This window comes from Amphiprion ocellaris, chromosome 5, assembly GCF_022539595.1.
Source record: "Amphiprion ocellaris isolate individual 3 ecotype Okinawa chromosome 5, ASM2253959v1, whole genome shotgun sequence".
In the NCBI taxonomy this organism is placed as follows: Eukaryota; Metazoa; Chordata; class Actinopteri; family Pomacentridae; genus Amphiprion; species Amphiprion ocellaris.
Window position 1 is genome coordinate 24,973,585 of NC_072770.1, and position 14,627 is coordinate 24,988,211.

Genomic DNA, 14,627 nt, shown 5'->3' on the forward strand with positions numbered 1-14,627 from the left:
TTCGCTGCTGCGTCAAGCTGAACAATTTACTGTCATTAACGTTATTACTGCAGCACTGCAGGAAGTTACAGATTTTCCATAGTATGGTTTTCAAAATGCAACTGTATTTGCATGATGAAGCACTCTCAGCCTATTAAAAGAATACTGCAGTATATTTTAAAATAGCAGTCTGTGCATTCTCCTCAATACTTGGATCAGGTTGCCCGCCAGACCCATGGTGCCAAAATTAGATTCTTCTTCTTACTGGTGTATTGATCAGTTTATAAAGCTGATTTCATCTGGATCAAAGTCAAAATGTGCAAATACACAGAATTTTACGCCTGTGGTGAAATTTTAATGCTTCTTGTAACTGATCGTGAAAGAAAAATCAATTTGCAGTTAATAGTCTAATCAGGCCTGACATGATTATCGTCAATCTTCTTGAACTGTGTCCAGTGTTACTTTAGGCTGTATGTTTGGTATGTGTAATACATGTCTATACTGAAAACAAACAGGATTTATGAATAATCTCTGGGCTGTAGCTAATCTTAGGAATATAACACTCATAAGTAAAGTCAATTGGATGCATTAACAATTAAAGAAGCTGCATTACATGAGTTGAACTGTTCCTTTAAGCTATAACAACCTGTAACAACATCTGCACTAACAATAATGTAGGACACAGAATAGGTAAAATAATGCAGCGGTATAAGGATAATTGCTTCTGCAGATGGCAATTAGTTATTGGCACAGCACTGGAATGAGTGCACAGGCAATGGTCATATTGATTCCTATTGCTTTCTGTAAGCCCACACCAAATGTTCCAGTTGTTTGAAGAGCCACACGGATATGAGGCTACTGTAGAAACAGAGATTACGCTGGAGTTTACACAGTGCAGCTCCTCCCAAACACCTCGAGCAATAGGACGCTCACATGAGCATTTGCCATTTGAAATCGTGTCTGGGCATGACTTATCCATCTGCAGCTGTACTTATAAGAGCACAGTAAACAGAAAAGAGCAACCGTGAAGAAAGAGACAGCTTAGACAAAATTCATTGTTGAGTGGTTGTTACTGTTTTGTTTTTGTTTTTTTAATGTGCAAAGTACCAAAGTTAATTTACACCAGAGCAATCCACAAAAATATAAACACTAACTGCTTCCAGCGTCATCATGTCTTCACAGCAGTCTTGCGTAAATGGTTCAAACACTATGGATGAATTCACATATTTTCAGTTTTTTGCCATTTTTGGTGTCTGTGAGTGTAAAGATCCCTTTGGTACACAGACCTTTGCCAGAGTTCACAGGTCAGTCAGTCTGCAGGAAAAACATATTTGTAATGTTGACACCAAACACATAGTTGGAATTTCGAGGCGATAAGTGTCTATTCTGCCCCCTGGTGGCGAAATGCAAGCGTCCATATCTCATTGCTGTCACTGCTTTGTCATGGGCTGAGCCTCGCTATGCCTAGAATCCCCATTAAGGATGCTACAGACTGACTCATGGGTACAATAGTCCTGCAAGTTTTTCAGTGAGGCAGAGTCGTGATCCTCATGCTTTGACTCGCAATGGGGTACGACACCATCGGGGTGGTGGCGTGACTCATTGTGATGCCAGGCAGAGGCTGTGTCATGGATACTGCCACCGGTGCCACAGAAACAGCCACCGGTGCCATAGAAACAGGAGGCGCCATTCCTTGAGCAATTGTCTGTGCAAGGGCAGCTGACAAGGGGGTTATTTCTGGGTTGAGGTGTGGCGGAGGGGCTGTAGGCGGAGCTGCATTAGTCGGAGGCGCTGCAGGAGCACCGGTGGGAGCTACCAGGTCTTGCTGGGTAACAGGCCGAGGCTGAAGTCCAGCACTGCTCAGGGTGGTGTGAGTCTGGGCGATGCTATGATTGTAGGAACTTACAGCACCTACAGGAGGCGCCAGACTCTGCTCAGTGGGGGCAGGAGTGGAAGACAGTGTCATCACCTTAGCCTGGCTTCGGAACTGGGCGTTCTGCTCCAGGAGAACCTCATTTGTGGCGATGAGATTGGAAACCTGAGAAGTACATAGAACATAGCTTAGAAAAAAATGTCCACTGTGTTAAAAAAAAAAAAAACATGACCAGACACTGTTGTATGTTACCAAACAACTGTACAACTTTATGCAGAATGTTGTGAGGAATGCTCCTAGTATGTTTATGTGTTTTGTGATGTTGCAGAATGTCATTTTCCTTTAATAAATGTTCCCAAATACATCCAATGGGGCTGTTTTTTGTCAGGTGACTGTGAAGGGCAATCCCTGGTCTGAGGTATTTCTTTTGTGTAGGGTCAATAATGCTGGAAAAAAAATCCACACAAAAGAATAGCTGTGTAACATAAAGTGATTTTTGGCCAGTATGTGGTTGATCTAGTTTAAGTCACAAACACAAGGTTAGGCAAACATCATCAGACTTCACCACAATCCTACATGTTAAAATATAAACTTAATGCATTTATTTCTCATGCTGTCATGTAGTCGCATTAAGTCTTGTGCTACAAATGTTAAAATTTCTCTGAAACTTCCTTTAATCCACAAAAATTTACAAGGTTGTCCATATTACAGGGTTTCATATGGTGAATTCTTCTCTCTGAAACTGTCAGACATTTAGTAAGAGGAAACGACTCAATCAGTTTCTGATGATTCTGAAGATTTGCTTACATGAGGAAAGTTGGAAAAACATCAGTAATCAGATACATTTTTTATGGGCAGTAAGAAATACTTACTTTCCACCAATTCTAGCACTATGTAGTTAAAATTAAATCAAATTTACATAGCAAAATATGTCTTAATGTGTGGTTGAGGACTGGGATTTTAATATATGTTAGTCTGCTAATAGTAACTTTGCCAGACTTCTTAACTCTGATCGTAGGAACAAGTTTTCCTGAAGTATATTAGCACACAAAGAAGCACTGTGTTCATAAGCTGATCTGCCTGGCCCTGTATTAGATTAAAATTATTCATTTTGTTTCAACTCTAACTTTCAGTTAAACTGTGACTTGGTAAATAATGTTTTATTTCTCAGTATTCAAGATACTGATTGTATTCACCTCTGTCAGCAGTGACAGTGCCATGTTTAAAAAATCTGATTTAGGTGTACAGAGTAGACAAACAGCAAAACTTGCCTAAACAGAGTGTTTGTTTGTTGAGTTTGTTGACATTCAACATTTATTCAGACTGTTATGTGGTGCTGAATCAATTTCATAAAATATCATAATTGCCATTGGTAGTTTGTGATGATGGACTAATGCCTTTGTGGTCCACAGTATGTAAATGATTTATTAATCAAAAATCAGTCATATTGTGCTTCTTATTCTGACCTGCTTCTTCAACTCTTCCACTCTCTTCCTCAGCAGGGAATTTTCCTCCTCCAGGAATCTGTACTCCAGAGGACGAGGTGGCAAGGTGGCTTGTACGCCCAACTCGTAGTGCCCACCTCCACTCCCATCCGCCAGCCGCAGCCCCTCCAGTCGCCTCCTCTTCAGCTGTAGAGCGGTGTGGTCCATGGAGGCCTCCAGGGACCCAGCGTCAAACAGCCCACTCTCAAGCAGGGGGTCGTACACTGAGCACGTGCTCCTGTCATATCGTCGTTGTCCTGAAGAACTTAATGACAGGCAGCCACTTATCCCACCTCCACCTACTCCCCCAACTCCTGAGATACCTGGATCTCTGCAACCACCCAAGCTGGGGCAACCTGTTCCCATCATGTTACTCCCACCCCCACCTCCCACAAGTCCTTGCATTCCTCCACAGACACCTCCTCCTCCACCACCTGTCAGTCCTCCAGCATTCACCATTCCACTAGCACATGACCCCATGACACCACCCACCCCAACCCTGGAAGGTTCATATTCATAGTCTTTTTTGACATGGCGGAATTTACATTTATTGCCCCTCTGGCACTCTCCCTTCAGGAAGTCTCTGCAGATTGGAACCTCTCCACGGCTATGGGGGAGATCCATGGGGGACAGACCCAGCCGTGCTGCAACTTTCCCTCTAAGTCTGAGGGGTAACTCTCCAGTTTTCTTGTAATAGTCCTCATCCTCTTTAGATCCATGGACAAAGCGGCAGTTGGAGCGCATGCACTCCTTATTCTGGTGGTCGTGACAAAAGATGAACTCGTTCTTTTGCACTCCCAAGTCTGGCACCTCATTAAAGTCTGGGTGTCTAAAGCGGCAGCGCTTCCCTCTCTTGCAAACGTTGCGTATGAAGTCTCTGCAGACACCGTCCAATGCCAGTCCTGCGCCTTGCCCCCCACAGCCATTGCCATTTCCGAGTGCTCCTCCTCCACCCATACCCCCAGAACCAGACACGTTCCCTCCAACACTGCCTCCTGAACCTCCTCTACCCTCCGCTGACCCCCCTGCCAAACCAGACCCAGGTCCTCCCTCGTCACCCAGACTACCACCACTCCCACCACCACCTGACAGGTAGGAACTGTCCCGGTCAGGCATGGCGCTGGGCCCAGCTCAAGGAGAAAGTAGCACTCATGTGTATGAGGTGTTGGCTGACGTGACCTGGCAAACATTCACAACATTCACAAGGAGTCGTGAATTGTTCTGTTCCTCAGAGTTATGCAATCTGCCGTTCAACGACCTGCAAGATCAAAACATAAACCCAAGATCAGATTTCTGAGTCAAAGCTAATATAAACACTGATAGCATAGATGCGGGGGGTGCAGTTAAACTGGGTACAGCTAGGGCTAAAATATTAGCACGTGACGGAACCTCGTAAATAATAGGTAGCACTGGTGTGTTAACGCAGGGGATAAGCAGCAGTGTGTGTTTTGGTAAAACACACAGAACAACATATATAACTCTATAAATAACACAAAACAACAACAGGTTAGGGTGCACAAGCTGTTTGTCGGTAAAAAGCAGAGTCAGTCGTGTCATTTTCACATCAATAACAAAGCCTAAAATGGAGCTACGACCTCGTCGTGCTCGCTGCATAGCTAATAGCTAGCGAACGTTATCTGGCTAACTGGCTAAATGCTAATGTGATAAGGCTAAGTGGCTAAATGCTAATGTTAACTTACCTAAGCCAAGCCAGGAGCAGAAGCCAGAGTGACTCACGTGCAAAACCGCCTTTCTCCAAGTGACTAAAACTTCTACAAATTTTTCTGCTAACAATAACAAACAGACCTGTGTTATTTTTGGCAATTCCTCAAGGCCCCGGTGCTGTTTACCACATTTCTTCAAGCGTCTTTCATTACCAACGAAGAAGAACGCCGTCTTCCTCTCTGTTTTCCTCGGAATGTTGTTTTCTGTCCTCTAGTGGTGACAATAGTGAACAGCTTGTAAGTGTGTGTGTGTGTGTGGCTTGTTTGCGTTTTTGAACTAGGAAATAAGTCGAAAAATGCCTTAAAGTGAATTTATGTGGTGACGGCGCTATTGTTAACTAAGAATTAGAAGAGTTACAAACGACAAGACGTTTACTTTGATGCTCCTTTATCACGATTTTAGCACGTAGAGACAAAATTGGCATGTAAATAAACTTAAAACTTCGGGTTAGAAGCAGAAGTCTGTCACAGCTGACGTGTAGATCAGACAGCTATGTGTGTATGAGGATGAGCTGTCAAACCGCAAGGTAGCTGCACTTCCAGTTAAACTGTTTAAGTGTTTTCGTTTTTGTTCCTCTGTGTTGAGACTCAACATGGCAGCACTCGGTGCTTTTCACTGGATTCAAACCTGCATGATCCTGCTGCTCTGCCTGTCTGAACCTCTGCCTGCTGCCTCACAGAATAATTACTATGAAACTCTTAATGTGGAGCCAACAGCAACCGCCAGCCAGATAAAAAAGTCTTTCCGCAAGCTGGCCATGAAGTACCACCCAGATAAGAACAAGAGCACCGATGCAGAGAAGACTTTCAGGGAGATTGCTGAAGGTAAACATTGCATGTGGCACTTTTTTGTTGTTCATTTTTGACTGTATATCTAATATGCACAAGTGAGATGAATTTTATCCCTATCAAAACGTGATTTTTTTTTATAGGCAGCCTATAGGATTCATTGCAAGGTTGATCTATTGGATAGTTTCAGTTTTGTGCACCCAATGAACTTGCCTCTGGGTATTCCCTAAAGTAAAAACTCTTCTGCTTTCCCCTCTTTGTGTTCTCCTCCTGCAGCCTACAAGGTGCTCTCCAATAAGGACAAAAGGAAGCTGTATGACAGTGTGGGCCATGAAGCTTTCCTAAATAATGAGGCCTCTTCTGACCCCGATGATGAGCAGGACACGAGTTTCTCCTTCAGTTTCTCAGACTTCTTCAGTGACTTTGATGATGGTCCCTTTGTGGAGGTGCCGCACTTCCACTGGAGCTTTGATCAGGGCGTGGAGGATGAGGACGGTCAATACGAACATTACAGCTTTGAGGATCCAAAGTTCAGCTTTTATTTCGAGGATGTCGATGAAAATGAGGACGTGCACCTCTATTAGATATCCAGTATCTTTTTTTCCTACACCCCATATGACTGTTATGCTTTAATGTATTTTCATTTATTGGTAATAAAGTGGAAACATTTAATTGCATCTTGTGCTCAATATGTAGAAATTCTCCCGATCAGTCCCTCGTGTGTATTCTGTCTCTTTTATGGGATGACTTGTAAATTCAGTGGCTGGGAGGTTGTACGGCTGACAGAGATAACTGTTTGGACCGTTATGCAGCTTTTCCTATGTGGGTGTGTCGAAGGTCCAGAGTTACTGACTAACGCACCATTTGCCCATCTATTTCCCTGCGCCAGCACTTTAGATCTGGCACTGTTTTACGCTGTCTCTCTCAGGGACCATTGTGCACTTTGACCCAGAGGATATCCTGTGCCTCCTCAGCAGTTGTAGTGTGAGCGCATTAAAGCCAACGGACAAAAGATCTTTAAAGCTTTATGCACTTTTGTCTAGATAAAAGGAGATTTAAACATTCTACAAAGCAGATAAAAGACAGACTGGAAACAATAACTTGCAAGATTTACAATGATGGTAAGTACGCCTACAAAACGTTGTTTTTGAAAACCTGAGTGTCATGTGACAGCATTTTACTCCAGGCAGACATCCATGAATACAGCATAAGCTGAGGAAAAACTTCTCCTCCTTTTAAAACTACTTTGCAAAGAATGTGAATCTTATCTTAGCCTTTCCTGATAACATGAACTGTTACATTTTTCATTGCAGGAAGAGGTAAAAGAAGTGACATCTGCTCTGAGTGTCCATGGTCATAACATCAAAATTACAGATGTGGTGAAAGATGGGGACGCGCTTACTTTTGTAATCGTGTCTCAGAAGGTGAGGAAATTATTCTCCTGTTAAATGTAAATTATTCTACTAAACACTCATGAATCAGATCTTAGAAAAACAGCGCTCTGAGATGACCTGTTGTCTCTCCTGTGTGTTTCAGCTGTCTGGGACGGGGGAGTACCATGTGGACCGGACCTGGGACGACTTTGAATGGCTGCAGCAGCACCTGTTTTCTCAGGAGGATGTACCCGGCTTACAGGGAGTCATAGTCAGTACTTTGTTTCATCTGCACTAATTCCCTATTTGAATTATTAACACAGCCGGTGCGTGTTTTTCTGCTAATATTGTATAAAGATTAATGCTACAATATTAAAGTTGATCCATCAAAATGTGAATTTTTTGGAAGTGTGTGTATCCTGCTTTGCCTTCTTCTAACTGCATACTGTAGCTTCACCTTTGTTGAAGTGGGCGTGCTCAGGAATAAAGAGTTGCCACTTTTACTTACTGATAACCTGAGTCTTCAATGTTCTTTTGGAACAAAGAAAAACTCAAACCAGTTCTTTTCCTTCCTCACGCCCTCCTTTTTTTTTGTAATCAGGAAGCCTGTTTCCATGCTGCTATTATATGCAGAGAAATTAAGTACAAGCTCTGCACTCAAGTTGGAAGTTAGGATTTTTTTGCAAGAAAATGCAGCAGTATACTCTCCGGATGTATGTTGTTGTTTTTTTGCTACTTCCTATTATGACAGTGCATGTAGCGAAGTTCTTTTTATGACAAGCACACATTCTGTAACAGGCTGTTTGATCAGGGCATAAATGCACACAGTAACTCATCTAAGCACTGAATTTCTCAAAATATAGTAATCTCTACCAAGCATCTATAGGAAGAGCTCTTTTCAGGAAAAAAAATAATGGACAAGCATTTGTTTTGAAAAAAGGTATGGAATAAAATAAGATTTCCCTCTTTTTCTTTTTCAAGTTTCCTCCTCTTCCTGCAAAGGCCAGTGGGAATGCATCTGCCAAGATTATGAAACAGCTTGGTGAGTACATCTGCACACCTCGGCAAAAAATACAACGAATTAATGAAAATTTAAAAGTGAAATCAACCAGTTGTATTTTCCATTTCCATGACTGTTCTGGTGCACAGTGTCTATCGTGACATATCAAATGTTAAAATCAAAATGTTGATGGTTTCCCTGCAGGTGTCCTTGGTTTAGGAGAGTGGCAGCCGTACTGTAAAGCTCTGGAAACTTTCCTCCAGCAGGTCGCTACTCACAAGATTCTCAACAAAAATAAAGCCGTGGAGGTTTTCCTGACTAGCTCAGATGTAAGTGGAAACAAACACCTTTCATCTTTAGAATTAACTCCAGTAAAATGACCAAATTTTATGTTGCGAGAGAGTAATGTGATACCTTTTTATGAGAGAGACAGATAGTAAATGGTTAAACTTTTACCAACATTACTTTAGAAGAGAGCTACTCATGTGACCTATATAGTTCTTCTTGAAATATATGGGCCCTCAGTGTATTTGGCACCTAACACTGCAGAGTTACTGACTCATATATACTGACCATATTTTATGGTCAGTATATGTGTGTCTATCACAGAGTAAAGAATTTCAGAAGATTTTTGCTGTTTTTTTGTATATTTGTAATGATACACAGAGTGACATAACAATGACATGTAATACATGCGGATGAAAGACTAATCAGTTCAACTCTGTCATTTACTCATTTCAAACACAGGGATAGATAGATAGATAGATAGATAGATAGATAGATAGATAGATAGATAGATAGATAGATAGATAGATAGATAGATAGACCGTTCAAAAGTTTGGGGTCACCCAGGCAATTTCATATTTTCCACTTTTATTCATGTGCTAACATAATTGCACAAGGGTTTTCTAATCATCAATTAGCCTTTCAATACAATTAGCTAACACAATGTAGCATTAGAACACAGGAGTGATGGTTACTGGAAATGTTCCTCTGTACCTCTATGTAGATATTCCATTAAGAATCAGCTGTTTCCAGCTAGAATCATCATTTACCACATTAACAATGTCTAGACTGTATTTCTGATTAATTTAATGCTATCTTCATTATTTTAAAAAAAAGCTTTTCTAAGTGATCCCAAACTTTTGAATGGTAGTATATGCATAGCCTATAAAAGTTTTCCAATGAGGTGTGTGTATGTTTCAATATTATTATAGCATGTACTGCATATGGCTAAATAATATTCATAAAATCTTTCTGTTCTTGTGTCCAGGCTCCAGGCAGGCAGAAAGTAAAGAAAAACATTTTCAACCGGCTGAGTCAAGCTGTCGAAGAGATGAGAAAAGAAGGCCATAAGGTACAGTGTGAAACTTGTAGTGTCAGCTGTGTTTTATTTGAGAGTGTGGGGTTTTAAAGCTGTAATGACTGTGTCTGCAGGATGTGGATGAGTTCTTTCAAACTGAACGTGATCATAACCTCGTCCTAACTGGCTGTACCAAGACTGCTGCCGAGGTGAGCCAGTCACCTATTTGTTTTTTGCCTGTTTATTTGTCCCCCTCTCTGTCTGCTTCTTTCATATGCCAGTGCACACATGGTGTGACTTTCTTTTCTCTTACAGAAATTTCTAGATATGGTGCTAACCGAGCAAAGTAAGAAAACTGCTGCTTTCACAAAGGGCCCTTTTGTTTAAGTTTGCAAACATAGACAAGAAGTATCTATTAGCTGATACTATTTGTGAGTGTTCTACATTACATGTTCTGTTTGTTCACAGAAATAGCAGTGGCCTGTGGGCACTTTTCAGCTGCTCTACATCTCTGTGTGGAACCAGGGGAAGATCCTGACAAAAAGGCTTTTTCAAGGTGAGAAAATAATAGTATTGGTCCCAGTCCAATAACACATCAAAGTTGTTGACAAAAATGTAGACAGTTTGGCTTTTTTTTTCTTACAGGCTTTGTGTACAAATTTCAGAAGTGTTCGATTCCATGAAGGTAAGTTGTCTGTCCTTTTTATTAGAAATATACATAGCAGTACACAGTGGATTGCTTTCCCACATCATGCGTTTGTGTGTGGGCAGAAAAATATGACGAGTGTTGCTGAGAACAATGTGAACACTCTTGGACTAGGCCTGGACCTGGAGTCACGTTACCAGGAGGCAGAAAAGGTGCGTTGTCTAGTTCTAAAATCATTTAATGTTCATCTTATACTGTTTATGTGACTAATATCCCTGTGTATATTATGATTTGTGTGCCCAATCAAGGAAATGCTCTTCAGGAGGACCTGTAAACTGGTGGAGTTAGAGAATGCCAGAAGGAACGCAGAGAAGGCCAAACCTGTCAAGAAAGCAGCTGTGAGTATCTGCGCTCATTATTCCAGCTGATGTACATGCTTTCTTGTAACCAGCAGGTGTCAGCAACATTCTGCTGGTATAATTCAATAGTAGAGCACAGAGCAGTAAGAGGGATGGTGACAAGAAGACATTAGGTGCAAGTATAATCTGATGAAGACATAATGAAGTACATAATGATGATGACTTGATTTCCATATTCATCAGATGGAAGAAGTGAAGACAGCAACACAGACAGAGTTTCAACAGATTTGTGGAGTGGCTAGACAGGAGGTAAAACATCCACAATCCCTATTTCCATGTGTCTTCCCACAGTATGGTTTATTGTGTAGCATCCTGTTAGGCGACGTAAATGTAACATTTATATGACGCGTTTCTTCCAGATCAAACAGTTCCACGGAGTCCGTGTGAAAATGCTGCAGCAGGCTCTGGTTCAGTGGTGTGAAAAGCAACTTCTTACAGCCAAAGAAAGCACTGACCAGTTCAACCAGCACCTGCAAGCCTTTAGAGGGATGGCCCAGTGACCTCACCGCTGCCCTCTTAATGAAGCATCCTCAATACGTCTAAACATAGCAGGGATACTCCCCAACATGTCCTTCACCTTGTTGCGCTGTAGCCTCTTGCTGTACTGGATTCAATTACATTCCGTGTAAATAAAGTAATGAAAAGCAAAGGAGAGAACGCAAACACTTACTTTCCCCCAGTCTCTCCTCAGCAACACACATTCCAATAAAACCCAGGCAGAAATGATTGTTCTGAGATCTTAGCAGTGGGCTTTGTTGAGTGGTAAAGCTGCTGTGTGTACGTGTTCTGTACTACACTGCTGCATTTGTGCTGAGAGAGTATTTTGCTGCTCTCTGGCCGCTACATCAGCTGGGGTCACACAAAATAAAGTGTGATGAATTGATTCCCCAAGTACCTGCTTGCCTTTGTGTGTGTTTCTTACTCCTGGATCATTAATCAGTTGGTTTGACTGCTCCTGCAAGGACGGGGCAGCAAGGACACCCTGGACTGGCTTTTTGTTTGGCTTTATTCTGGCTTTGTGAACATCTGTTAATGCTCTCTCTTGACAATCATCCTATTTACCATGTGATTGTGAGAAAATGTTTGTGAGGTCTGACGCAAAACTGTGATACACTTTGCTGAAAATTTCTGCTTATGAGCTCAATGTCATTCTCCCCTTCTCTGTCTGCTATGGACTGTAGGTTCATATCTCAACACTGCTGTGTGCTTCATCTCATCTGTTCTGGCCTGTGATCTCCCTGTTGGGTAAATAAAGAGGAGTGGTTCTTATTTGAGGGAATGAGTGGTGAGATAGATGACTGGCCTCACAAAAAGAGAGGAAGGAGAAAAGGTCTGCACGTTGAGTGCTGAGAGTGTGTTCTCTACCCGCTCAGACGGATTGAACTTAATGAGCGGAATTGTTTGGTATAGTTTGCATTGGATGTCTCATACAAGCCTCCCCTTGGGATGCATATTTTCCTGATGTTCTTGTGACCTGACATCATTTGTATATCTGTATCCTGCACTCCCATAAATACTGCTCAGCCTCAGGTAGGTGACAATGCTCACAAATAACACTAAAAGGAAATATAAACGCAGCATGCAAATGATGACTGTAAAAGGCCGTTTTAAAATGCAGCTTTATTCAAATGATGCCACAGATGACAAGAGAAAGACAAAAACGGGTTGTTGGCTGCTGGCATATCAGTTAATGCTGTAGCCAGGCACTTAAATCTCCAGAACTCCACCATTTGTCATCTAAAAAACTGTTCCAGACAGCTCTGACAAGCTTTTTTGTCAGGGTGTTCTTGCCCATACGACTATAGGCTATCCATGTCTAAACCACACAGTCCACATCTACAGTAGTGGCTCTGTGAGGCTGTGCTTAGAGTGAAATGCTACTGCCCAGGAATTCCCTTTTACACGTGAGGCCCAAAATGCAAACATGCTAATTTTAAGCAATTGCAGTGTTTGTCATGATGGTTTGTTAACGTTTGCTAATCAGCACCAGTTCAAAGTGCATCTGAAGCAAATAAAAGCCAAACTGTAAAAGTATTCAGTGACAAAGCAAAGCATGTGATTTACTCAAAGTCCAGAGTTCATCCTCTGGTCACTTTGACTATCAGTACTAATCCACAGATGGGAGTCTGTTCAGTTTTTGGATATTTCATGGAATACCTAAAATGTGAACCTGCCTCTGGAGCGAGAGAAAATGTCAGGGGATTTTTAAACTGATTACAATTGATTCTAAATGGGACATAAGCGTTGGTACTGCAATCTATCCATGTGATTAAGACATTTCAGACAAACCAACAAATATGAACTTCATGGTGGTGCTACATGTGTCATTGGAAGAAAAGTAAAGGGAGTTCAATGAGATTCAGTTACCTATAAGTTGAAAGTTGCTGAAGTGTTGGACTGACAGACTGAAACTGTCATTTAAGTTCTATATGTGAGAGTAAATGGTGACAAAAAAATAATCCCAAAGCATTAATGTGGAAGCTTGATGTGGCAAAACTGCTAAAACAAAGCAAAAACAAGAACTTTCTGTTCTTGTATCCCGTGAGATTCTGCAAACTGTACACCAGTGTCTTGCTGCTTTCATACTCTGCAAATCCATCTTCTAGTTTACTGGAAAAGTCACATTCATGTTTATATCAAATTACCTGCAAGTCACTGCAGTGTAAGGTAGCTTTTTATTCTCCTTTTTTATGTTGTTGATGTAGCAATAAAAAGACATTCATGCTCTATATAGCACACGCATTTATTGATCATTAAAATCCAGCAATTTGCACTGCATTTTTGTGGTTTATTGCTTTTAATGGGGCACAGTAAATGTTAAATGTAAGAAATTTATGGAGCATGTTTATGATTTTGTGATTTCTACCTGAGAAAAACACTCTGGATACATGTGTGGTAGCTGTGGGGCGACGTAATGGACAAAGTGCATTAAGCTGTATTTAGAGTAAGCAATACAAATGGAAAGGCATATGTTTTTCCACAGGATTCATCATTTTGCAACAATTTTCTATGTGTTATGATTCATTATTTGTGATGCTTCCATTCCTGCTGCTTGTCAATGCGGTATACCAGATGAATTTCACAACAGGGGAGCCACATTTCTGGTGCTTTCATTCTGGTGCTGCAGCAGCAAATTAGCGCACATGGTGAGTGTTCTCACACACTCACACACACACTCACACACACACTCACACACACACACTCTAATGAGAGCCCTTCTCAACTGCTGAGAGCGTGACCCAGATCAAGGACAGGGAGATCATGGCAACACTCTGTGTATGTAGCATGTGTGTGAGTGTGTATCCCATCGAAAACATGCACTTAGAGCTGATTTGCTAAAGTAGCTCATTACTGGTGGAAAGGCAGCACTTAGCATATTGCCCTATGGCCTGACAAGGACCGGTTTGTCAAGTGTGAAGTGAAGCAATAGCTTTTCTGAATACGCAGCGTGACAAGGCCTTCTGACTCAGTCACTCCCTCGAAGCTACACTGCGCCAGTTTGATGAGTCCGACTTTCTTAGATGATAAAAAATCTGGAGACAAGTTATTAGCAGGTTTACATCATCAAGGACAGTTCACATTCTGGTTCTCAGTTTTTGATCTATTGCCCTCTGGAAGGCTCTACAGATGCATTAAAGCGAGGACAAACAGACTTAAAAACAGCTTCTTTCCGAGAGCCATCACCACCCTAAACTCTCACGTCTCACACCCAGCCAACAATATAATGTGAAATGTGCAATTTACACCACCACCTCATTCACTTTGCTATTTATATTCACACTGTTATTTATATGTAGATTTGTAAATAGACTGTTTTGCACTATTTTTTAAAGATTTCTTGCACTGAAAAGGAGAAGCTTTCCAATTTCGTTATATACTGTATAATGACAATAAAGCATATTCTATTCTATTCTATTCTATTCTAGGTTTAAATCAGTGCTTCAGCTGATGTTTTTTTGTTGCCTGGTCATTTTTAGACAGTAAGTATTTTAATCACTGATGTATGAAAACCAAAGGACACTAATTTATTGCAAAAT

At 41.4% G+C, this 14,627-nt stretch overlaps 3 protein-coding genes across 4 annotated transcripts; 2 read left to right on the plus strand and 1 right to left on the minus strand.

Moving 5' to 3' along the window:
* Positions 1–1,030: 1,030 nt before the first annotated feature.
* zc3h10 (zinc finger CCCH-type containing 10) lies at positions 1,031–5,277 on the minus strand. 2 transcript variants are annotated; one of them, XM_023288529.3, is made up of 3 exons: positions 5,143–5,277; positions 3,319–4,594; positions 1,031–2,017 (listed from the first exon to the last, which is right to left on the minus strand). In XM_023288529.3, the coding sequence occupies exons 2-3, from the start codon at positions 4,450–4,452 to the stop codon at positions 1,505–1,507; spliced, it is 1,647 nt and encodes a 548-aa protein (XP_023144297.1). In that variant the 5' UTR covers positions 4,453–4,594; positions 5,143–5,277; the 3' UTR covers positions 1,031–1,504. The 2 variants fall into 2 exon arrangements, with proteins under 2 accessions (XP_023144297.1, XP_023144291.1); XM_023288523.3 differs by having other exon boundaries at positions 5,037–5,224.
* LOC111580688 (dnaJ homolog subfamily B member 9-like) lies at positions 4,309–6,526 on the plus strand. The gene is made up of 3 exons (XM_055010908.1): positions 4,309–4,428; positions 5,647–5,885; positions 6,126–6,526. The coding sequence occupies exons 2-3, from the start codon at positions 5,654–5,656 to the stop codon at positions 6,431–6,433; spliced, it is 540 nt and encodes a 179-aa protein (XP_054866883.1). The 5' UTR covers positions 4,309–4,428; positions 5,647–5,653; the 3' UTR covers positions 6,434–6,526.
* A 153-nt stretch (positions 6,527–6,679) lies between these two features.
* On the plus strand, positions 6,680–11,859 carry si:dkey-28n18.9 (sorting nexin-6). Its single transcript, XM_055010904.1, has 14 exons — positions 6,680–6,970; positions 7,163–7,273; positions 7,386–7,493; positions 8,204–8,264; positions 8,427–8,551; positions 9,496–9,579; positions 9,660–9,734; positions 9,841–9,871; positions 9,994–10,081; positions 10,171–10,210; positions 10,297–10,383; positions 10,480–10,569; positions 10,774–10,839; positions 10,950–11,859. The coding sequence occupies exons 1-14, from the start codon at positions 6,965–6,967 to the stop codon at positions 11,088–11,090; spliced, it is 1,113 nt and encodes a 370-aa protein (XP_054866879.1). The 5' UTR covers positions 6,680–6,964; the 3' UTR covers positions 11,091–11,859.
* The last annotated feature ends 2,768 nt before the right edge of the window (positions 11,860–14,627 follow it).

Excerpts from the sequence above, each read along its gene's own strand:
- zc3h10 (XM_023288529.3), bottom strand. The coding sequence starts at position 4,452 with ATGCCTGACCGGGACAGTTCCTACCTGTCAGGTGGTGGTGGGAGTGGT. Across the intron at positions 2,018-3,318 it reads TGGAAGAGTTGAAGAAGCAG|GTTTCCAATCTCATCGCCAC; the intron begins GTCAGAATAAGA and ends TGTACTTCTCAG.
- LOC111580688 (XM_055010908.1), top strand. The coding sequence starts at position 5,654 with ATGGCAGCACTCGGTGCTTTTCACTGGATTCAAACCTGCATGATCCTG. Across the intron at positions 5,886-6,125 it reads TTTCAGGGAGATTGCTGAAG|CCTACAAGGTGCTCTCCAAT; the intron begins GTAAACATTGCA and ends CTCCTCCTGCAG.
- si:dkey-28n18.9 (XM_055010904.1), top strand. Across the intron at positions 7,494-8,203 it reads CCGGCTTACAGGGAGTCATA|TTTCCTCCTCTTCCTGCAAA; the intron begins GTCAGTACTTTG and ends TTCTTTTTCAAG. Across the intron at positions 10,570-10,773 it reads AACCTGTCAAGAAAGCAGCT|ATGGAAGAAGTGAAGACAGC; the intron begins GTGAGTATCTGC and ends CATATTCATCAG.